Source organism: Polyodon spathula, chromosome 4 (genome assembly GCF_017654505.1).
Source record: "Polyodon spathula isolate WHYD16114869_AA chromosome 4, ASM1765450v1, whole genome shotgun sequence".
Lineage (NCBI taxonomy): Eukaryota > Metazoa > Chordata > Actinopteri > Acipenseriformes > Polyodontidae > Polyodon > Polyodon spathula.
In genome coordinates this window covers 81,806,485-81,832,223 of record NC_054537.1, presented here as the reverse complement: position 1 = coordinate 81,832,223, position 25,739 = coordinate 81,806,485, and the positions used below count along the sequence as shown (strand labels likewise).

Here is a 25,739-nt window from a genome sequence, read left to right as displayed (position 1 = left end):
TTATTGCTTTTTTTTTCTAAATCTCTCTGCCCCTATTCATCACCTCAGCCTTGAGGAAGGCCATCGGTCTCCGGGGCATTTTGGAGGTGTCCTTCTTTCTTGTACTGACAAGCTGAACAGACGCACCTTGTTGGTTCGACCCATCAGCAAGCAAGATCCTTTCAGTCATTTCTCTGGCTTTTTTCCTCCTGTAAGAATCCAGCTTTTATTAATTTTACAACAGAGCTTCCATTACCGTTGCATATTAAAAGCACACTCACAACTATTAATTAGGGGAGTGCAAAAAAAAAAAAACACCTTTAAGATCCCAGGTTCTCTTGTTCAAGATGACTTGGGGAAACATACGCTATTACAACTTTACAAACACCCCTTGTGATTCATTAAGAACAACAACATTTGATCTCCTGGTGGTACTGTCTGCCATTAAAAAGCCCCACAAGAAGTGATTGTAAATGTAAACTATGAACACATATCAGTACAATGTGTTTTTTTTTTTTTTTTTTTTGCACACCCGCTTTACCTGCATTGTGTGATGGCCACTTCTATTCATTTAATTTTCTTTTTGGTCTAATGCCTAAAAAGCTTCTCTAAAACATCAACAACACAGAGGCAGACTGTTTATCCACCCTTTTGCAAAGCTAATGAAAGCTCTTACTGATATGATCTATTTGCATTTGTCATCCAAGAAAATTAAATGCATGTATGTTAGAAAGTCTTTTTAAGGTTTCTGTCCAAATCCTGATTTCCAGGAAGGGGATACAGTATAATACTATAGTATCTGTCTTTCTTTCAATTTGTAAAGCTATGGAGAAAGTAATTATTGCAGTAGTAGTAATATTACCAAACAAACAGTTCACTCACTGTTTACATTTTTTATATTTTTGGTAACTTAGCTAAGTCAGAGCAACAAAATATAGCAATGAGCAAATTATTTTACTTGCATATTGTGTGAGATAAGTCCTCATGTCCAACTAAAAGTAGTTACTTGAAGACAAAAAATATGCAATGTCACAAAACTATTTTAAATTAAATAAAAAAATTTGCGCCCAGATTTTATGAAGGTTTTTACACCAAATTACAATTTTTTCTATTTTGTGAGAAGAAAATCAAGTCATTTAAGTCATAAAACTAGAGACACACAACAGTGTGAGTCCATGACCTAACTTTCTGAGTTGGTGTAAATTGCACAGATACATCTGGGCATGCCTATAGAAATGTATTATTAACTGTTGTCTGACTTTTAAATACAGTGCCTATAGAAAGTCTACACCCCCTTTCAAAATGTTCACCTTTTGTTGCCTTATAGCCTGGAATTAAAATGCATTAAAATAGTTTTGTTTTTTTCATTTATTTACACATCCTACCCCACAACTTCCAAGTGAAAAAAATATTCTAGAAATTTGCAGAAAATTAATTAAAAATAAAAACTGAAATAGCTTGGTTGGATAAGTGTCCACCCCCCTTGTAATAGCAAGCCTAAATTATCTCAGGTGTACCCATCGCATTCAAAATCACACACCAAGTTAAGTGGCCTCCACCTGTGTTAAATTGTAGTGATTCACATGATTTCAGGATAAATTCAGCAGTTCCTGTAGGTTCCTGCTGGGTACTGCATTTCAAAGCAAAGGCTCAACCATGAACATCAAGGTGCTTACAAAAGAACACCAGGACAAAGTTGTTGAAAGATACAAATCAGGGGATGGATACAAAACAAATATCAAAGGCCTTTAATATCCCTTGGACACGGTCAAGATGTTTATTAAGAAGTGGAATGTGTACTGCACCACCAAGGCCCTGCCTAGATCAGGCTGTCTCTCCAAACTGGATGACCGAGCAAGAAGGAGACTGATCAGAAAGGCTACCAAGAGGCCAATGGCAACTTTGCAAGAGCTACAGGCTTTCATGGCCAAGACTGATCAAAGTGTACATGTGACAAAAATATCCCAAGCACTCCACTAATCTGGCTTGTATGGTAGGGTGGCAAGAAGGAAGCCATTACTTAAGAAAGCCCACCTTGAATCCCGTTTTGAAGTATGCAAAAAAACAGTCAGGAGATTATGTAGCCATGTGGCAAAAAGTTTTGTGGTCTGACGAAACTAAAATTGAACTTTTTGGCCTGAATGCAAAGCATTATGTTTGGCGTAAACCCAACACAGCGCATCGCCCAAGAACACCATCCCTACTGTGAAGCATGATGGTGGCAGCATCATATTATGGGGATGTTTCTCATCGGCAGGGACTGGGGCACTTGTCAGGATAGAAGGGAAAATGAATGGAGCAAAGTACAGAGAAGTCCTTGAGGAAAACCTGCTGTCCTCTGCAAGAAAGCTGAAACTGGGACGGAAGTTCACCTTTCAGCATGACAACGACCCAAAGCACACCGCCAAAGCTACGCTGGAGTGGCTAAGGAGCAAAAAGGTTAAATGTCCTCGAGTGGCCCAGTCAGAGCCCCGACCTAAATCCAGTCAAATTTGTGGCATGACTTGAAGATTGCTGTACATCAACACTCCCCAAGGAACTTGACAGAGCTTGAACAGTTTTGTAAAGAAGAATGATTAAATATTGCCAAATCTAGGTGTGCAAAGTTGGTAGAGACCTATCACAACAGACTCACAGCTCTAATTGCTGCCAAAAGTGCTTCCACCAAGTATTAACTCAGGGGAGTAGAGACTTATCCAATTATAATCTTTCAGTTTTGTATTTTTTTTTTTTTTTCAATAAAAACATTTTTCCCCTTAACAGTGTGGAGTATGGTGTGTAGATAAGTGGAAAAAAATTCTCATTTAAATGCATAAAACTCTGAGGCACTGACACAACAAAATGTGAAAAAAAAGTTCAAGGGGGTGTAGACTTTCTATAGGCACTGTATGTAACAGCTAATCTAATTGAATTAAAGACTCATAGCTACTCATTCTCCCATTCAACAGTGTTTTTTTCATTCTTATAAGCAGACTGCCGCAAAAGTTTTAGAAGTCTCACACCAGCAGCATGGATTCCTTTCAGTTACATATACGAAAGCAGTAACAAAGAATGTCAGGCACAAATTGACATCCAAGCATGAGAGGAGTTCACAGAGTCTGCAGAAGCTTTCTGAAGGTTTAGTGGATAGCTCTCCTCAGTTCCTGCATGAGATCTTGTTGACGGCACAGCCCTTTGATGTGGTGCTGTCCTGCCCGCTGCTGGCCACAGTGGGGAATATATTCCAAGCCAAGCTACCCAAGAGGCACAAGGATAAAGGGAAGTCAGCCGGGCAGCCAATGAGGACACACAGCCTGACATCACGCAGCCTCCCTCTGATCTACATCAACACCAGCGTGATACGGGTCTTCTTCCCCAATGTAGAGGAGAGACAGCACCACACAGGTAGAATTGCTTTTTTTGGCCTATAAAATATGTATATACAAGAAAGACCAACGAAGAAGTATGTTATTAGGGAGACTTCAGCCATCCTATAACATGCACTGCCCTGTCATTTTATTAGAATACTCCCCAGTTATCATCATGGTGGGTTAATATCACTTCTTCCCATTGAGATGGATTGGTCTGACACATTTGTACAGTAGAACAATTCTAAGCATGCAAGCTGATGCCCGAACTCTCTAAATAATAATGCATACTTAGCATCGCTTAGTATTGGGGAATTTATAGATTACTTAAAGAAATATAAAGGGAATGTGAGACATATGTTCTATCAAAAATGTAAATCCAGTTGTCTAACAAAGGCTGTTCTTACCTTTTAGCACTGTGATTATAACCAATGCCCCTCTTTTGTTGTTTTGCTTGTACAGTATTTTCTACAGTACTTCAGTTTGAAATGTATAGGCATTTTAAAGACAACGCTATAGAAGTAAAAGTTACATTCACTTTCTGTGCTGCAATTCAGTTTCTTTCCAATGGCCATGTGACTTACCACACAGGAAGTATTTTAATTTCATCTGTTGCATTGTATTTCAAAAACCTGTATATCCCAAACGATCTTTCAACAAAAGAAAAGTGGGACAAGGGATCATGCTGCTAATATTAGTAAGTCTTAATAATAGTATTTCTCATTTAAAGGGTTTTGCAGATTAAACATAAGTATATCTTTGATAACATGCAAGTTTCAGTTGAAAAGTGAAATATTTGGAGGTTCAAGACATATTACATGTATATCTACATTCTACAGCTTAGTACAAATGAGAATTTCTGTAGAGATCTAAAAAGATGCCTTAAACATGTTTTATGTTTCAAACAGAACGCCCCCTAAAAAAGGAAGATACTTTGGTCCTTAAACTTGGCTCTGTCAGCATGGCTCCACAAGCTGATAACCCCTTAAGCAGAACTGCCCTTCGAAAAGACATATATCAGTAAGTGATCCTTTATTTTATCATTTTATTGCTTTGACTTTACCTGCTGCATATCCAGGCATTCTTGACCTGCATGCATGTGATTTTATGATTGTACTAAAAGTAAGTCACACTTCATAAAAATAGACATGAAGTTATTGCTTCTTGCATAGTTCCGTTTTTCAGAGCTTCTTTTGTTCACAGAAAATTTAAATCAGATGATGGAAGGTCCTTTTTTAAGCCTACAGAATCCAGTGGTAGCTCTTCAATGTGGTTTGACTCCCCAGGATTGACAGATTTTTTTATAAATGAAATGTAAGCAGGCATCTGAAACGCAAGACTGTTGATACAAGTCTTAGTGCCATGTGGATCAAAGCTGTGAAGAAAAGCAAACTTCTGAGGAAATATTCAGTATAAACACATTTTCTGTGTATGTTCATGATCTGGATTGTGTCATGGGTATTTGCAAACCACACCAATCATTTATGGGCAGCAGACTGGCAAACATATGTAATGAGCAAGATAAAAGTAATGCATGATACTTTGTACAGCTGGCATCGCTGCCAAACATGAGGCAGATTGACAGTTAATATTAGATAGAAAAGGTGCATATAAAAGAGATCTGTTCAATTATCTATTTTTTTTTTTTTTTTTCTTTTTTTTTTTTTGAGTGTCTTACAATATAGACACATTTTCTATTAGGGGTGTTGGAAGTGTGCTTGACAGTTGTAAGTTAAGGCCTCTCTACACACCGGACACGATGCGACAAGCGAACATCTAGTACGACACACTGCACCACAACAAAATGAATAAAACATGTGTGTTTGATACAAGCTATTCACACTGCCTGCGATGTGGCGGGGTAACACTGAAGCGATGTGAAAAACAGTGTTGGTCTCTATTTTTGTGATTTTGTCGCGCGGCAACCAGGGAATTGACCAGTGATGAACAGCTTCCCTTGTGCACCTTTTTCAGTACAAATGGCGGAAGAAAGGATCATTCTTGCAGTATGAAAGTACAACTAAATATAGTAAAGGACTAAAATATTATAAAGACACGGCAATGAAGGATAACATTTGGCAGTCCATTTCCAGAGAACAGGATATAGTTGGTGTGCATAATTAGTTTACCTTTCCTGAATATTCTGGAAAGCTTTTCTGTATTTTACATTTTTATTAGCTGTATAACAGGACTATCATACGTGTGATGCATGTCTGTTGCCACTGGTGTGAAAGGTAGTGGCGCAGTGAAAAGTGCTATTTTGTCACTGGACAAATCACATTGTGTCTGGTGTGTAGAGGCCTTTAGAATCATAACTGTAGCATGACAGAAACAAGACTGTGAATCATGTTTCATTGTCTCATAGTATAGAATAGCACTGGAATGGCGGCTCAATGCATGAACACACTACATATTGTGCTCATCTGTTAAGCCATAAATTCCTTTTAAAAAAAAAAAAAAAAAAAAAGAAAGAAAGAAACCCTGTCTTCGCGGCATTCCACGATTGGATTGAGCTTTTTTTTTTTTGTTTGTTTCTGGTGTCCGTCTGGCTTGTGTTTTGCAGTTTTATTGAATTGTTTACCACCCATGTGCTACAGATATAAACATTCCACAAAACAAACTAGTAATTATTGTGCCTTTTAATGTGTTTTCCATAACAAAGCTGCAGAGCACTACAAAGGTGTTAGCTGAGTTGGCAGAAGAGAAAGTTGCACTTCTAAGCCAGCATTGACTTACTGACAGGTTGTGGTTAAACCCACAGTTGCACCAGTCTTGTCTCCATCAGCACAGGTCACTGTCATAGATGTGTTTGATGAGTCTTGGGGGTGGGTGGAGGTGACTGAAGAGGGAGACTATTCTACTATTCTTTGACTGGATTAACCTTTAATTTTCTTCAACAGTCAGGCTCATTATTGTGCCTGTCGACATGGGTGTCATAATAGTAATATTAATCTTTATTTTTATTAGAGCACCTTTCACAATAGAAATTGCAGCAAAGCGCATGACATGAATAAAAAACATTAATAAGAGAAAGCCATAAAAACACGTAAAACAAGCAAAGAATAATAGGAACATCATTTTAGCATAAAAACGCTACACTATGAAAGTGTGTTTTTAATCTTGTTTTAAAAGCTGTGTGTGGCAAAGTGGTTTGCAGCGTGCAGGTGTAGTGGTGATGTTATTACAAAACAAAAGACAGACAACAAAGTTCACGGTCCATACAACGCGTTTATTTATAATGCCGGTCTGGCGACCGCAAAAAATAATTCCAGACAACACAGAATTGTGTATTGAACTGAAACAACGGGTTACAGTCCCGAAAGAATAGACACAGTTCAAAAGAATAAACACAGTAGAACACGCACAAAGACACATGCACTCCAGAGTGACTGGTAAAGTGCTTGTGGTGAAATACAATTTATTCATGCACAGTTGTGAGGTGTTGTCTGGGTTTGGTGCTGGCTTTAAGCGACAGCTCTGGATCATGTTAGATGTCTAACAAGAACAAGATTTCATAGACGACAAAACATGTTTAATTCATAGTACTCCTTTCACTGTTCAGCTTAACTATAACAAAAGGAACAGATCACCTAGCCATGTCCCCTTTTGTACCATCAGTCACACCCCCTTGTTTAGCGAGTCTAACTGTTTCTCCTTCAATCCGTGGTTGCCACATCGCTTCCCTTCTGGAGTGTTGCTTTGTTGCTTCTGAGATCCCAGATCCTGTTTCATAAATATAGCTGTGTATCATTAGCTTAACAATGTAAATTAACCTCATTGCTACGAATAATATTGCCCATAGGCAGCATATACAAAGAAAACAGAGAATTGAGCCAAGAATTGAGCCCTGTGGGACCCCGTATGTAAAGAGGTCTCCTCCTCTATTTTAACAAATTACGACCTGTTCGAGAGATAGGATTGAAACCAAGGAGGAACACAACTTGACAATCCTAGTAGATTTTCAGGGTGATCAATTAAAACAGAATGATCAATAGTGTCAATAAATAGTGTCAAAGGCAGCACTTAAATCTAATAGTTTAACAACCGAAGGTGTGCCTGTATCTGAGGATAGCAACACCATTCACCATTCAGTCAACTTAGCTATAGACTGAAATAGGAATTTAGGATTATTTATTTCAATGCGATTGAAATATAATACACTGATCTTATCTTTCCAAATTAAATAATGGATCATGATGTCTAGTAGCTCTCCGTCTGTTTTATTTTGCGACACATGCGTTTGTTCATATGTGTTGTGTTGTTAAACCATGAGGAGAATCTTTAATACCCACTTTTTTTTTTTTTTTAATTGTCGTTACCAATGATTTTTGCCCAGTTTTCTCCCCAATTTAGAATTGACAATTATGTTATTAATCCTGGTTCACCACTGCAACCCCCCAGCTACTCGGGAAGCAGAGGCTGAAACACGCATCCTCCGAATCGTGTTCCTGCCAAGCCATCATTTTTTGCACTGCGGAGCCACAGAGAAGCCAACAGAGCTATAGTGCTAGAGGACAACACAGATCTGAATGGCTCCACTGCAGACCCGCAGGTGCCATGTCAGCCGCAGGGGTTGCTGGTGCGTGGTGAACCGAGGATTACTCTGCCAACCTAATCCCTCCCTACCCGGGCGGCGCTCCACCAATTGTGTACCGCCCCCATGGAACCCGCAGTCACGGTCGGCAATGTCATAGACTAGATTCAAACCTCTAATCTCCAGTATACCCGTAATTTTATAAGGTGCAGTAGTATCTAAGGTGTTTGTTAGAATATCGTTATAATTTTCCACCAGTTCTTCAACTGATCCTGACTGAGTAAAAGATGATGCGGACAATACTTCCAAGAACTTGTCAGTAGTTGATTAATTGAGCGATCAAGTTTTAATGCATCAAGCTGGGAGTTTTATAAAACCGGGTATTAATACTTCAGAAATATAGCAGAGTGATTTGAAACCATAAGATCAATGATGGCCAACTTCTAAATGTTTAGGCCACAAGAGAAAACTAAATCTAGAGTATGGCCATGAATATAAGTAGGGCCAGTAACATGTTGAGTGAAATCAAGGGACTCAAGCGATATCATAAAATCTCTTTCAAGGGGATCTCGTTCTACATCAACGTGTACATTAAAATCACCTAACACCATATAGTGAATGTACCAAACTTGATAGTTTTCTCTGTTTTATATAGGCAACCATGGTGCACTATTAGACAGTCTGGAAAGCCTCTTTTAAAAAAAAAATGTTGATCATGTAAATGCGAGTCTCTTTGCGAGTCCAGTCGATAATCCCACCCTACATCAGACCTCAGTTTGACCAATAAACAGTGAGTGTAATCCATGCAGCGATCAGAGAAAGGCAAGTGTTTGAAGCAGGGATCTAATTGTGTCTTGGGTTACTACAAAACCCCGTTGGATGCTTTTGGGATGCATCCATTTATAACCATGTAGTTTCCCATGTTTACCAATTTCTGCCAACAAGAACAGTGCTACTTCAAGTATATCTGACTTTTAATATTTAACAATGAAAATAGCTCATAGCTAAATTTGGGCGCAGTGCATCTTATGACATGTCATATATGTTAAAAGTTGTACGTTGTCCCTGTCAAATGAATGAATAAATAAATACATTTCTGACAGTACAAGTTATTTGATTTTAAGACTTTTCATAAAGTTCTCATACTAAGCGCAACTCCATTTAAGTGGCTCAAACATTGCAATATTTCTCTCTGACTAAGGCCAAGATTGAAATAAAAGTGAACGATTTCTGACAGATCTGCCATTCCTGTTTACCCTACAATGGAACAGCCGACTAAATGGTTTTACCTGGTAATTACGAAAAGTTACTATTATAAATCTTTTATGTCACAGCACTTTTTGTTTTAGATTTTTTTGTTTTGTTTTTGTGACAGTAGTTTTTGTAATAATGAATAAAAAAGGTTTTACTTAGGTGGCAGCAATGCACTTCTGTATTCTTGCATCAGTACTGAGAAAAATACCAGCTTGTCTAAGAGAACTTGAGAAAAGCATAACCCACGACTATTTTGTTCTGACATAAAATAACTTGGCTGTCATTCCTTTAGACATACTTCCAACCTCAGGCCACTGTAAATCATTAAAAGGGCCATATGTTGAATACCAGGGGTGTGTAGTGTGTTTAGTTGTGTTTTTAAAAAAAAACAAAAAAAACATAATACTTCAGGGAGATAAGGGAGAAAACAAACAATTTGCAAAATGTGGCGCTTATAAAGACTAATTTGAAATCAATAAACACTTTTTCATTTGATCATAATAAACAATATCACTCCATAACATACTGTGTCCCATAAGTTTAGAATATAAATTATGACACAGTGCTCTGTATTCTCCGTATCCATCAGCTCTTACAAGGCCACTATCAGTTTACGTAGCTAAAATCATTTTTCCAAATATGTCCTGCATGTCCTCAATACTAACTTTCTTGCGGTTATATTTTCTATAAATTGGGACAGTTGATTGACAGCTTTTTGTAAGTAAAGTACTTATTTCTTTGTCTTGCCCCGAATGAATAGAAACATGCAGGGTACAACATGAATATGCATTATGGGGGACAGAAATAAAATTAAATATTAATTAAATATTTTAACCAACAGGAGAAACATATACTGATCTGAAAATATAGCATTATGTATGTACTGCAAATAGTTTATAGTCTTACTCCTGAAGTCGGAAGAACTTTAACCTTGTTCCAATGCTCTGGTTAAAATAAAAATAAAAAGAAAACTTAGCTATTAAAATTACCTATACATAAATAAAGACAGATACAGGCTACATAGTATTCTTTGACATGAATAAACAGCTTTTAGATTTTCACTCTTTCAGGAGTCCCATTGGTGAAATACTGAACTTAGCCCAGACCAATTTGGCCAAAATTCACGGTTCTCTGTGTTTGGAAGGCTTCATGTGGGATGGGATGAGACAGTAGAAGCCTCACATGCAGCCTTTTCTAATGTAGATAAGTATACTTTGGAAACCACCCTTGCTTGTCTCAGATTTGAGCTTGAACTAAAGCCCATTTACTGTGTACTGTAAGTGTGGGAAAAGCAGTACTTTGGCCCGTGGAGTTTCCATTGCTGTCAGTTGCATGATTTTAACCTGCACTAAATTATCCCCCACCCAGCCCTAAAAAGTACAGTAATTAACACCAGCCTAGTGGGAAACAGTCAGCATGTCTCTTGAACCCTAAGTTAGGACTTCAAACGCATTAAAAGAACCGCTTTAAAACATCTCTGCTGAAGGTTTTGATTAAGTTTACAATACTCTTTTAAAGGAGAAAATGTAATTGCTCACTGTGCAGTCCTTTGTAATCTGTTTTTATTTACTATATAGAGTGTGTGTGTGTGTGTGTGTGTGTATGTATATATATATATATATATATATATATATATATATATATTATATATATATATATATATAGATATAATAGTATATGATATATAAATTGGTTTAAACTAACTGTAAATTTAACCAATTATTTTACAAGGTGGAGGCGATAAGAATTATTTTCCTATAAACCCTTATGGTGTAAATCTGTTTACAGATTATTTAAGATGTTCTACATATGAACCATTCCAACCACATGTTGTGGCTACAGCCACCTTCTTGTGCATTTCAGAGTTTTGTGGTTGAATGGAGCGATTGCTTTATTTGTGTGAATGGTGCAATTGTCCTTGGTTATACAGCTTTGTACACTGTTGCTAAGTTGTGCCAGGTTTTATGATGTTGTCATGCTAGTATTATCTTCTTTACACCTGAAATACAGACAATATAGGAGAAGTGTGGAAGGATAGTGCTATACGCAATTATTTTATTATTTTGTTTAATTTGTTAGCCTTACTTACCTATGCTTTGATTTTATAATAACACTTAGTCAAAGTATAGGTAAGCATTGTTAAGAATAGCGAGGTGTGGTGCTGCCTGCCCAAGAGCCAGAGGAGGAGGGCAGGTGGGACACCTACCTCGGTGCTCTCGAGACCTCAAACTAGAGCCTCATCTGCAAGGAGTGGGGGCACTTAGTGCTCAACTGCCCACTCCCAGAGGAGGAGAAGGAGGAGCAGGAGCAGGACGAGGAGGAACAGCTGCCTGTCTGAGTGCTGAAGAAAGGGAGGGGTAGTCGTTCCCAAAGGCGAGCAGGGAAGCGGTCTCCTGCGCCCAAGAAAGGGGAGCTGTCTCCAGCTGCACCTCTAGAGGGGCCAGCATTGAGGCCACTGACGGTGTGCCCTACACCGATGTCAGCACTGCTGCTGCCAGCATTGCCGTTGAGGGAATGCTCCGCAACGTTGCCAACATTTCCGCTGTCAGCATTGCTACTGCCAGCAATGCCACTGCCAGCATTGCAGGAGTGCCCTGCACCACTGCCAGCATTTCTGTTGTAAGCATTGCCATTGTCAGCATTGCTACTGCCAGCGTTGCCGGAGTGTCCCCCACCGCTACCAGCATTGCTGCTGCCAGCGTTGCCATTGCCGTAGTGCCCTGTGCTGCTGCCAGAATTTCCACAGCCAGCATTTCCTCTGCCAGCGTTGCCACTAGCAGCATTTCCGCTGCCGGAGTGCCCTGCGCCACTGCTAGCATTATTGCTGCCCACAGTGCCCTTGTCAACATTTCTGCTGCTGGAAGGCCTTGCATCACTGTTAGCGTTGGGAACACCCCAGCAGGAGGAAGAGGTGAGAGATCGGAGCCCTCGATCCAGGCTCCCAGACACCCGGCATTGGTGTTTGGACCTTGGGTCGTTGAGCCTAGCTCCCGGGTCGTAGCATCACCTGGCACAGTTGGTCGCCTGGTCTCCCCTGGTGGCCCAGATGTGCCAGCCTGCACTCCCAGCGCCCCGTCCACATAGCCTGGGTCCCCTGTCGCCGGTTCTTGTTCTCCGGGGGGAGGCACCAGGGTCGGGACCAGTCCTCCCTTCAGTCCGCTTTTGCTAATTGTAATCATCATATCAGTCCACTTTTAAGAATCAACTGCTTATAAGAAACAAATCATTCAGGACAGATTTGCTTCTTATAAACGGAGTGCACTGTATATGAATTCAATATCTGAAGCTTGAAGAAGTTTGTTTTACAACTGAAGGTCACATGTTTAAATTGGTCTCAAGAGTCATGTCAAAAAAATTGGCTTCATGTTTCTTTTTTGATTCCAAAAGCATCCTCATTTTCATTGAATATCATGGAACCTACAGGTATTACACGCTGTGTTTTGGCATAGATTACCATTTAGTTCAAATTCAGATGATTTTACTTTTTTTTTTTTTTTTTTTTTTTTAAATGTTCAACAGAGTATTATAGAGTGATAGGCCACCATTTGCTATTAGAACAATAACATTTTTAAACCCACAATATATAATCTTTTACACATCTTTAAATTTAACACAGTGCTGTCACTTAGATCAACTTACACTTTTACCGATACAAACCCTTTCCAGATTCCGATTCATGTTTCTACCGACATGTTTTATTTTAAATGAGTTTACACCAGGCTTAACAGGTGTAAATGTTTTTTCCTATAGTATAAAATATTGGTTTTAATTAACAGCATTATTTTTAACATCATTTTATTTGTAACACAGTAGGTGTACAGAATCTGGCATTGCTGGAAACCTCAAAAATGTGTACATATGTACATTCCTGGGGTGCACAATTTTATCAGTGGTTTAGGAAAATGTAAGTGCACTTTAAATATGGGGTGCAGTATGTGGCGCCCCTTCCCATAGTCATGCTGTAATGACAATCCTGTGTTTCACTGATCACTATGAAGAACATAATGTTAGTTGGCATGCCAGTATATACAGTTCTATTTACTGTACACTGTTGGGAAATGTTTTATTTAAACTCTATTGCTGTCTTTTCACCCTAAAGTGCAAACAGTTCAGCTGTGTTGTATGCAGTAACGTTATTATGGGAGCCTGTTTTCAGTTAGAACAAAGGAGGAACACTTTTGAGAGTATACAGAATCACACTTATTTGTGACAAAGTGGGGAAATATTGTCATTTTTGCAGGTTGCAGTCTGCACTGGAGGAGTGGGTTTAAGCATTTCTTTTTTTTTTTTTTAACATTTTAAAACATGCAAAACAACATTTTTCAAACGTAGCTCTTTTGGTCAGATTTAAAACAAAAAAAAAAGTATTGTTTTTTAAATGTAAAAATAAAAAAGATTTGAAGAAATGCTGGCAGTGGAAAATATTTGTGAATTTTCCACTTCATAGATATGTTGCACACCTGTAGTGAATTTATACTTGTACGTGTGGTTCAGTTGACCGGAGGTAGGATTTTGGAAACCATCTGTGTACTTTTCCGAGCCGCGTGCCAGTTCTAAATGATGGTTTTAACATCTACCAGCGAGTGCAGCAGTTTAACATCTATAAGCAAGTTCTGTAGTTAGGGCTTGTGTTTTGTAGTAAGCATGAAACTGTCTTTCAGACAGGTTTCTGTAAGCATTTATCACTGATACAACTATAGAAGCCAAGAATACTGTAGAGTTTAGGTGCTTTCAGCATACACTGTAAAGTACTTTTTGTGCTGTAAAATATTTTTTTAAACCAATGTAGGTAGGATTAAATTAAATATTTTTTTTCTTTTTATGTTGTGTTGGTTTTTAGTTGTGTAATGTAATAGTGGGTAATGTTCATCTAGAGAAATTAGCTAATTGCAATACTATTGTTACTTTTACAACTGGCAGTTTAAAACAATAGCATTTTGCAGTCTTGTAAAAATATAACTCAGCACAAGAGATAGCCCACTGCAACTGACTCAATTAGTGAGTCAACAGAAAAGGTGTTTAGAAAGAGCTCGGTGCAGTTGTAAAATGTATTCCTGCAAGCAGAACCTCATTGTGCACTGGCACTTAATTACATTTGGATGATACTGTAACTTTGTGCGTCTATTACAGTATCATTGATACTACACAGAAATATCATGTGTGTATGTATCATGTTGAGTGTGATGATTTGTTTGAGGGGTAATAATAATAAAAAATGTATATAAAAAAAAGTTTGTCTGAATTAACCACTGAGAAGCCAGTAAGACTTTTGAAGATTGATAATTTGATTATTTTGTTAATATCCAATTATTTAAAAATATTATTTTTAAGTTACTTTTTGCTTTATGCTTGCTTTATATACAGCAGTTTCCATAACCAGTCAGCTAATTTATTTACATTCTTTAGTTTATAAAGCCATCTGACTAGTATTTCATTTATAATAAAATTGTAAAGACTCTTATTTTTCATAAAGCTCCTAGCTGAAAAGCATATGTTGTCTGTAATGCACCGTGAGTCAAAGCTCTAGTTTATCAGACAGGGGGACCTCCACTCATTCATTCCTGTGACTGGATCTCCCTCTCCAATTCCTCATGCCAAACCAGGACTGCTTTCAAATCCAAGCGTTTTTGATAAACAGTTATTTAATCTGACATGTGTGGTCCAAACTTGTATGATTTTAATCAGATAGCATTTCAAAGATAGATAAGAGAAGAAACAATAGTTTTGATTATTTAAAAAAAAATAGATGCTTAGAGTTAAAATGTAATAAACTTTGACTGATGGCCTGAGAAAAGATCTATTTAACACTAGTAAAAAGACACGTCAAAATAAATTAAATAAGTAAGCAAGACACTGCCCACCCACCACCCCTATCTCTCTCTGTTTGAATTGTCATTGCAGCTTCAATGCATTGACAGACTTTGATACTACTCAAAGTAGTAAATAAAGAGGCAATATTAGTAGTCAACACATTTTAAGAAAGACTTTAAGTGTAACAAATCCTAAACCTTCCCATCACATCAATAATCCTTCCCATCAAAAAAAAAAAATCCTAATATGAAACATAAACAAATACATGATGTACTGTAGAACTCACACCTGGAATTTCTGGTGGGTTACTGCAAACAGCAAGGTTCCATACATATATGAGACTTATTGTATGTCAAACTTAACTTAAGCATGAGTTTGAACAGACACAACCAGTGCTCCAGATAAGGTTTTGGGTCTGGGAGTAACTTCACCTCTAATTTTAACACAGAGAGTAAAATGTGTTTTCATGGGGTAAAATGCAACATTACCTTGAAGTCATGAGTAGTCTCGATAAAGATCTGTGAATTAATTACATTACTTGTATTTTAACGTTAAATTCTTAAACTCAGTGAACATGTTAAAACTTTATTATAAAGCCACACAGATGATACAATAAGGAAATGCATTAATAAGTTATAAAACATTGCCTTTGATGATAGTTCCAGTTGTATTTGTAGCTGGACTGGGGTGTTTACACTTTAACATGTGTAGCTTCTAATTTTTTCATATTCTTACTGTGATTGGCCAGAGATTGGATAATGTTTGTTGGTTGTTTTTTCTTGTGTACAGTTTCCTAGTAACTGAACACATTGTATTCTGGGACATGTAGTTGTTAGTGGAAGTTTTAGGGGAGGAGGGACGGGAGGCAGACAAGCTGTGCAGCAAAATTGCTCTGCATGTTTTTACGCATTAAATTTCAATTTAGTGCGTATTTCAGATTTTTTAATGCATGAAAACAGCAGGTGCTAAGCTTATCTGGACCGCTGGACACAACATTGAGAAAAGCACTTGTCTCGTGTTCGCTTATCAAGCACACTGTGAACATATACCATGGCTGACCCCTACTCAGTGTTGCCAGGCCCAAACCAGTCTGTACAAAGCATGCAGCTCATGTTAATTGGAGTTCAACCTTGGTGTTGCCAGGCGATTTGTATTTGAACACCTAATAAGACTGAGGTATAACTCCACTGAAACATACTTGATCTATCACAGCACATATCACTGAAAGCTTCGTGTTAAACAGCCTGTTGTAAAATAACCAGTTGAAAAGATAGAAGTTAGATTATATCAAGCAAAGAGAATTTGCTATATGCGTATCTCCTTCTGTATTCTCTTAAAGACAACGAGTGTTCCTCACTGCTGAGTTAGGAGTACTCGCATATTGGTTATGATTTAAAGATTGCAGTATTAATTATAAAAATGAAAAACAAACCAAACTTTTAATTTTATCACTCATGCTTGGTTTTACAGTTTAAAATCTTATCGGTTATGAAAAAAATAATAATATTGTAGAAATTATAGAATATTATACTTTAGTATCATAACACTGGCATCATTACATTCAATACAATCTAAATAGTTTAATTGAATTACATCCATGGATTAAATTAATGATGTATTATCTGTAACTACAGTAAAGAGGGATATTACCTGAATGTGACAACAATGTGACCGCTCCATCACCTTGTGCTTCTTCACTGCTGCAGTGTGGCTCTGCTGTTCAACAGCTTCTCACACGCTTTTTTTCTGGCTTCATTTGAGGAAGTACAGCTTATTAAGGCTTCCAGAAAGAGGGTACTTTTTTAAATGTCTGGTCACCTCACAGGATATGTAGAGCATTTCCTGCAAGTAGGATTGGAGGAAGGAAGCATAATGTTCAAGTGTTTGATGTGTGGTCTTAATTGTTGTCGTGTGTGGTGTTTACTCGTTGGCTTTTGAATGCTGCAGGAGTCAGCACTACTTATTCCTGATCTTGTCAAGTCGTCTTCAGCTCCTTTCATTTTAGGAGAGATGCCTCCTGATTTGATTAACTGCTCTGTTTCGATTTTTTTTTAAAATGGCTTCAGTTGGTTAGTCCTCTGAAATAGCATTGTTTGCCTATGTTTTGTCCAAGATGATTTCGCTATTAAGTTGCTCACACACAGCTCTAAACTACAGCTGAATTTTTATAGGTTCAGGATTTTAGAACTGGTTCATTTTTTTTTTAAATATACTTTTTGTGGTCTTTTGTATATTATTCTTCTGCCAGTCCTAAGACTGTCCAGGTTGTACTAATTATTTCACTATTTTTCATTGTTAGCAGAAAAATACAGTACTGTTACAGCTGATTTGAGAGGATGTGGTTTATTTTACTGAGGGCTCAGAAGGGACCTTCCTCTTCAACTAGAGACTACCGTGGCAGAATGAAACACGTCGTGTTGTATTTAGAGTATAATGTATTCGTTATAATAATTATAACCTACTGGTATTAGTCGGTTGAAGCTAGCATGCTTTAGTCCTTTTCAATCCCTTTGTTACATAAACCAATCCCATATGTGTTTAAAAGAAACTCTGCCTGGTTTCAGGTGAATGTAAAAAAAATAACTGAAACATCCCTGAAAGTCTTAATTGTAGGTCACAGCTGTAATTAATTGGATGCTTGATTCTTGTAACAAAAACAGTGCTATTCGTCAAATAAAACAAATAGTTTAAGTAGTCCCTATTCTTCTTCTTTTAAGTATGAAATGTAACCATTACCGTATGAGTATTTACCTCCGCAAGACCCTGAAACCTGACTAAGATTTAGCAAAGCCAGTCATGGCCCGCCCCCAAGGACATAAAAGTACTGTGGTCACAGTCGTTCTGGGATCATACAGCTACAGCTCCTGCTGTTCCCCGGTTGATGGATGCCCTGTCCAGGGTGCATGATGTGGAGAAGCATTTTCCACCGGTGGAGGGTTTAATTGCCGCCTTGGTACAGGCGCCTAATTTAGTGCTCCTGTCCATGAACGGAATCTCTGCCCAGTGCGCCCCTGGCGTATTACGTTGACATGACGAAATGTTGGAGGCAGTCTGAACAATTTTTGGTCTGTTGTGGGGCAAAGTCCAGACACGGTCAGGACTGCTTATGAGCTGGCCAACTTGCCCCCTCCAGAAAAGCTCACTGCCCATTCCACCAGTGACAAGGCAACTTCGTGGGCTTTATTCCAGGGTGCATCTGTCAAATGCAGCGGTGTGGGCTAATCCCCATACCTTTACTAGATTCCACAGACTTTGCCATGTATCCTCAAAACCCTGTTTTTTGAACTAGAGTCTTACGGGCAGCTTCCCAGTTGACCATTACAACACAGGTACACAGGTTTCTCCCTCAATGTTTTAGACCTAGCTACTTATTACTGGGATTCCGTATGGTAACTCACAAGGCAGCCTCTCGGCTTAGCCTTATAGCATTCCAGTCGTTCTGCAATATTGCCCTTGTGATGGCTTTGGTACCCTCAACCATACGGTAATGGTTACATTTCATACTTGAAAGGGAGCATTAGGTTGTTGTCATAACCCTGGTTCCCTGAAATAGAAATGTAACCATTAACCTTCAAAGTCACTGCATCCATGATAGCTGCAGGATTGATTGCAGCTTTGAGCAACTTTGATATATCTTGGTCAGTTTTCAGGGTCTTTAGGAGGTAAATATCCATACGGCAATGGTTACATTTCTATTTCAGGGAACCAGGATTATGATAGTAACCTAATATTTGTGTTTGTATACCTGATAGTGATAGAATATATACCATTGAAATAGTTTCAGTTTAGACCTAAAGAGCTACAGTATTGAGGTAATGATTTACTAGAGTAGAGGCTCTGCTTCATAAAATTGAAGTTTAACGAATGGACTTAAGCGTGCTCTGGCTAATTTTACTATATTCTAACTTTGTTTCTGTAAGTTAAAAACGTAAAAAATTTAGAAGAATATTGTATCTTAAAAAACTCAGCGATAATATTATTGTTATTTTAGTTTTTTAAAGTGATTTAAAAAAAACCTTCAAAATTAAATAGCATTAGTTTTAGCTTTGAAGGACAGTAGAACTACTATAATGCAAAGTACTGTACGCATAACTTCAACCATAAGATACGCAGCAAAATAAATGTTTTTATAAAACAAGACATATGTTTCAATGATAAGTCTTTGTCAGTGTCTTTTGTTATGTTATATAAGCCTTTCATAACTTTGAGGCTTTTTGGATTGGCAATGGATCTGTTATTAATAATAGATCTATTGCCAGTCTTCTTATGCATATTATTGCAGTAAAATCATAGCTTCCTGTGGGCATTGTGATTTGGCAGCACTATTGTGAGAAAAAAACAAAACATGTCCATTTCAAACTCTTTTTCAATAACAGTAGTGTGACATGTCCAACCAGTTTTAGTGAGTCAGTTCAAGTTTCTTTCTCCATTATAGAAGCTTGATTTCAGCTTCGTTTCCATTTTAAACTCTGATTTTCAACCATTAATATCTCAGAAATGGTTGGTGGTAGGGTGGTGTTCTTTGGAACATAAACACTTTGTTACATTGTCTCTTTAAATTGTTTAAATAACTCTTTAAATAGGACTTAATTTCCTACGGCGGTTAGAATTGAATTGAATTTGTAGTTTTCGAGTTATTTTTTTTACGTACAGTAGCACAAGGGGCTGTCTGAGAATGCTGGCCGCTTGGCGGGTGATATCGGCTCCCTGCAGACGGCCTCATGGAACAGATTTCAGGCCGTAGGCGTCCCTATACGGACTTTAGTCACTATTCAGTGAAGCAGCTTGGTGCCCATCTTTCTCTCTCTCTCTCTCTCTCTCTCTCTCTGCATGCCACACCCAGCAGCCTGTTATTTTTACACAGACGGTCACACTGCAGCTTGCTCCTCAGAAATCTTTGAAGAAAGCCACAGAAACACAGACAGGCCATCAATATAAAATTAATTAACAACATTTAAAGATGATCTTCACTTGTTTCATTTAAACTGAATTAACAGCATGTAACCACTATCTTCATTTGTTTCTTTTAAACTGTTAGTTAAAACTTCACAGTGATTTCAAATGAAATATTTAGGCCCTAATGGATTTGTGACACGGATAGCTTTGTGGTGACGTCAGAGCTGAAAGAAACACAGAGTCTGGTGAGTGAAGGCACTGCTGCACAGATGTATTTTAAAATAAATGATTTAAACAGACAAAACATTTTCCAAAAGAAAATGGCACAGTGGCCAAAACAGACACAGAACACACAAGTATCTCGCTGGTGTAAAACCAGCACAAATATCAATTGTAATTATTAGTTATATTTTCTGTCTACCTCCCAACTCTCGTTCCGCCTCTGAAAACACCAACCCAAAGTGAGTGATTTGTGTCTCTATATTTACAGTTGTGCCGGGATTCAATTGCTAATTAATCATTCACTTGAATCCAGGCACATGAACTAATTTGTGCAGTACCTCTGCCCAAATACAAATACACACTTTACTCTGCATGTGTAATGATTGTGCAATCCCCAAGCCTAAATACAAATAAACATTTGAAATCACCTGTGCTGCATTGCCCAATTTATACCCCATGCACCAATATATACATGGGGGCAGCCAGGGAAATCCTGTCAGTGGAAATGCTGACCATGGGGTGAGGTCTTCCTCCCGTGGTATCACTGGCTGCGGAAAGGCTGACAGTGACAATGCTATCAGCGGAAATGCTCGCAGCAGAGCGAGGTCCTCCTCCAGTGGCAATGCTGTCAGAGGAAATGCTGACAGTGGGGTGGCTGGCTCTTCCAGCCAAGGCAGCTGCAAGACTGACAGCGGGGTGACACATTCCGGCCGTGGCGGCGGCGGCGATGTGTACCAGTGGTGTTGGCGCTGGCAGCGGTAATGCTGCCCTCAACATGGGACACTCCGGACGTGGCAGTGGCGTGGCGTACTCCAGTAGTGCAACTACTGTGGATGGAGATAGTCCCCTCACCTCTCCCCCTTCTCTGTAGCCGGTTCTCTTCTCTTGGGCTCCGGCCCCAGAATTTTTGGCAGTGCCACTGCTACATGTGGAGGTTGTCTCCTCACCTCTCCCCCCTTCTCTGTACCCAGTGATTCCCTTTTCTTGTGCTCCGGCCCCATAAGTTCCGTCAGCGCAACTGCTGTCGGTTAAGGTGGTCTCCTCACCTCCCCGGGTGGGGTGAACCTGCCTCCCCGGGCAATGTCGAGCACACCTCCCCGGGCAATGTTTAGCAGGCCTCCCGGCTGATGGCGAGCAGGCCTCCCCGGGCAGTGCGGGTTCAGCAGCTCTAGGTGCAGGAGTTGCAGGAGTGGCAGACCCAGGCGATGCAGACTTGGCCGTCCTAGGCGATGCAGGCTTTGCAGGCTTGGGCAGGAGTTGATCCTTTGGAGGTGATAGAGGGAGCTGATCCTTCAGCTCTTCTGGTGGTGGAGGTGGGAGCAACAGATAGTCTCCCCCTGGCGGATGAGCTGGGAGCAGCGGGTAGTCTCCCCTGGCGATGGAGGCAGGAGCAGCGGATAGTCTCCCCCTGGCGGTGAAGGCACGAACAGTTTATAGTCTACCCGAGGCGATGGAGGCAGGAGCAGTGGGTAGGCTCGCCCTGGCGGTGAAGGCATGAGCAGCGGGTAGTCTACCCCTGGTGGTGAAGGCAGGAGCAGCAGATAGCCTCTCTCTAGCTGGCAGCTCCCTTCCTTAGGGCTCTGGCCCCAGAATTTCTGGCAGCGCAGCTGCTGCGGGTTGAGTTGGTCTCCTCACCTCCCTAGGCGATGGAGAGCAGGTCTCCCCGGACGATGGCGAGCAGGCCTCCCCGGGCGATTTATGGTTTTAACTTTGTTTTTATGTTAAACCCGATTTTCAACCATTAATATCTCTGTCAAAACACATTTAAACCCTTGAAAAAGGTTTTGATTAAGTTGATGCCTGTCACAAATGCAGTCAGCAAACAGTCTTTCAGTGCATTGAGAATAGTGAAACATTCACTGAGAAGCTAAGCTATTCACCCTGTGTGAAATGACATCTCTTGTACAGTAAGAGACACCCTGTGCATTACAACTGAACTTACTATGAATCACACAAATGAAGGTTTTACTCAGGAATAGCGTTAAATGTTTAGGCATACAGGTGATGTGGCGTTGAGAAACTATTTATAAAAAACAAAAGTGCATCTGGAGAAATGCGTTTTTTTAAAACTAAGTTATCAATTTCGATAACTTAGTTTAGTGGAACTTTAGTGGAATGAATTTCCTTACCTATGCCATTTTATACTGCTCCCCTTGTCATTGAATGCTACCGATCACATTTCAGTATTTGTGCTAAAGGCCTAACCTGGATTGAGTCCTGGATGGTGTGGCATATCTTCACCTTTGTGGATTCAAGTTGCACCACTGATGTTAATTTAATTGTCATTTTTAAAGGATTTTCCTAACTCAACCTTCAAATGGCCAACTGCAGGTCTATAACTGGTGGATAATAACCTCAAATTACATGAAAGTGCAGTTCTCTTATGAACTACTTTTTTGTAAGGTCCATTATGACACACAGGTTGAATCACTGCAAACACCTTGATTCTCTTAAGAAAGTAAAGGAAATATGAAAATAAGCAATACATTCATGTCTTCCATTGAATGTATTGTATACTGCTCTTCAACAAGTAATGGTAAACTTTCTTTTTTGTTTTTAACATGGAATGTAAATGTTCTGTTTTGGATTTGGTAATTAATAGGTCTTATAAATAATCAAATCACACTCAAAGGATTAACACAACACAGCATTTGCAAATCTGATAGTTATGTGGCTGAATTATAAATACAGTTCCAAAACATAGTTTGGGCGGAAGAATTAATTTATGTAGGAAGCATCTGTGCTGCAGATTATTTTAATTATTTAATTCTGTTTTCGTTACTAACATACATTTATTTGGACATTATCTCGTGAGAAAGTGGCAGCTTCAAGGCTTAAAATTCATATTCTTGGATTTTAAATACAAATCTCTTGATTGCAACAGAAGTTTTTAATTGTCTTATGATTTGCTTCCAGTACCAATTTGTTGTACTTGCAAAGTAGAATGTTTATTAGATGGAAATTTGTATTGGAGTAAGGAACTGTTCAGGTTCAAGGATTACGGCTAATTATCGAATCACATTTCCATGCAGCACGTTCTCCTTAAACTTGTAATACTATTGAATGTGAATTATAATGTGGATTGTATTAGCTAGCTAAAGTGGCATTGCAAGCTGCTAATTGACAGAGTAAAAGTTGCTGCTACTTTTTGTCCTGTAGCTCAGTGTTTGAGCTGTAGTCAGGCTCTGTGACCTACAGCAAAGGGAGATTCACGAGTAACTAACAGTTTCCTTATCTTTAAGCACTAAAACTATACTGATTTAATGGATAAAGAACTATTGAAAACCAGTGATCATTTTGCTAGTGCTAATTATATATGTAGATTAGTATAGCCTGTGAAATTGGTATATTGGTACTGTAGATTTCAGGTTATCTAAGGTTGACAATAATAAGTTGTAATTTTGCAGTTGTAGTTGTTATTGCATTAACAAACTCATTCCAAACAGCATCAATCAAAATGTGTGTATTAGTTTTGGAAATCGAAGATCATTTGACTTTAATTAGTGCGGAAGTAGCATTGAGGTATGTGTCTTTTCTATTTTAAATTGATCTAAATGAATGTTCTGAGTAGATTCCAGCCTGGTGCTATGCCATGTTTCCTATTAAATGCAGTTATGAATAATCTATCCCATGCTTCATTGTAGTGTTTAATTAAAGATACATCCTTTTTAATTACATTTGTGGTGAGTTTACAGAATTTAAGAATCCTTAGTGTAACAGAATCTGTTTTAGATGTTAGTAGTAAGTATTGTGTTACCTTTACACAGCAGTAAAATATGCATTTTAGGTAGACATACTGTATGGCAAGACATAGTTTCTGAAAGCAAGAGAGTCATGCCTTAGATATTCCTGGTTTTTAAACATATCTGTTTAAGAAGTACAAAAAAAACCTGTAACTTCATTGCCACATTTTTTCTGAAGAAGGTTACATGCAGTGTACCAATCAACATGAAACTTGGCAGGTGTCATCCCGTGCAGATTACAGTTCAGATGCAAAAATAAATATATTTTACTATCAAAATGGCTGCCAACAAATTCGCCAAAACGTACCCCAAACATCAAACTGCTTCTGTTTGCAAACCGTTTAACCAATTAACTCTTAACTTTGTAGACATCATCCTTGGGACAATGGAATTCAAATATGGCAAAATGGTGTTCTTTTGTAAAATAAGATGGCGGCCAGACCTACGTTTCGTTCTTAAATTTAAAACCGCTTCAAAATGGTTTATTTGATTATCTCCAAAGTTGACAAGCGTTATCCCTGTGTCAATACAATTGACCTTTTCAAAAATGGTGTTTGTATGTAAACCAATATGGCCACCTGACGCATTTCTTTAAAAACCTTTCAAAATCTTTGGTCTAATGTATAACTAGCTTTTAACTCCTTACAAAGTGCAGATAGGTTAATGGTTAATATGTAACACATATAGGAAACCAGTTTGACTGAAGTAAATTTATATAGGATAAATGTTGGTAAAGCCACTCACTATTTTTTGTTTTCTTACCAAAAATAATCATTTAGAAATAATCTCTAGTTTGTGTAGTTTTTATACTCACTGTCTGTCCGTCTCCTTTCCTCTCTGAGTGGCTGTTCTGACAGATCTCGTTGACTGAAGCAGTCCTACAATGACCTGCACTGACTGTGCACTTCAGTTTGCCAGCTACAGTGTCTGTCATTCAAAGCGCATACTTTGAAATTAGCAGACTAAGGTGTAGGTAGGCTTTTGATATAGGTATACGGTGACAGTTACTATTTTGATTTGAAAATGGGGCGCAAGAGGAAAACACTTAATGAATGTTGTACACAATACCCTGACCGATGGCTGAAGCCTCTGCGGCAGGACGAAGCGGGCCCGTCTGCCTGAAGCAGGAGAGGGGGAGCTCAGGCTCCGAATAAGAAGTGCAAGTTAGTTCTGTTCATCTATCTAATGTTTTGTTCTGTGCATATTATTTTTACTTGTACATTTGTGCTATAAAAGCCTTTGTAATACACTATATGCTGCATTTTCTACGGTTTATTTGAGACAATTTTTTAAATTTTTGTAGCATCTGTATCTATACAAGGTGTAGCTCTGCTGTGACCAAACATTATTTCAATTAGAATGCTGGTAACCATGGTTTTGTTGCATGTTGAATATGATAAACGGGTTTCACTAAGTAAGACATTTCTTAATGGCATTAAGTTTTTTTTTTTTTTTTTTACAACATAATGGTTGCTTTCACCCATTCTCTGCTTGAATGGAAAAATAAAGATCGAAAACCTGTAAATTCCTTCTAAAATAGACATCGATATTAGTTGTCGATTTGGCAAAAAAAAAAAATTAATAATCAAATAGTAGCAAGCCTAGTTATGGTTACTATACAACACATTTAGGAACCCATATATGCTCTATTAAAAAATGACCTTGATCTGACCTTTGACCTCTCCTTAGGGTTAAATGTTAAATTAATTTCTAACTCCTTACAGTGTGTAAATAAGGTAATGGGTACTATGGTGTTTAAAGTTATAAAGCATTGTGAGATAATAAACTAATGCAGTATTTTGAATTGAAAGTGTTCCATAAAATTAATCTGTTGCTGACACTTGTGCTACAATGCTACAGCTTGTCGAAATTTCCAACTCGTACTGATCTTGGAAGCTGTAAAACTGTCTGGCAGTTCTAGTTGTTTTTTTTTGTTGTTGTTCTTAAAGCTCA

The 25,739-nt window shown here is 38.5% G+C and overlaps 1 protein-coding gene across 3 annotated transcripts in view; it reads left to right on the top strand.

The window, feature by feature from the left end:
• The window catches only part of LOC121314944 (vacuolar protein sorting-associated protein 13B-like), a 356,349-nt gene that overhangs the window by 202,451 nt on the left and 128,159 nt on the right, over positions 1-25,739 (top strand). Inside the window, exons 28-30 of one of the 3 annotated variants that reach the window (XM_041248730.1) lie at positions 49-190; positions 2,952-3,363; positions 4,235-4,346. In XM_041248730.1, the coding sequence (XP_041104664.1) occupies positions 49-190; positions 2,952-3,363; positions 4,235-4,346 (666 nt within the window). Of the gene's footprint in view, positions 1-48; positions 191-2,927; positions 3,364-4,234; positions 4,347-25,739 lie in introns of all 3 variants that reach the window. The other 2 variants (XM_041248729.1, XM_041248731.1) reach the window with 2 other exon arrangements.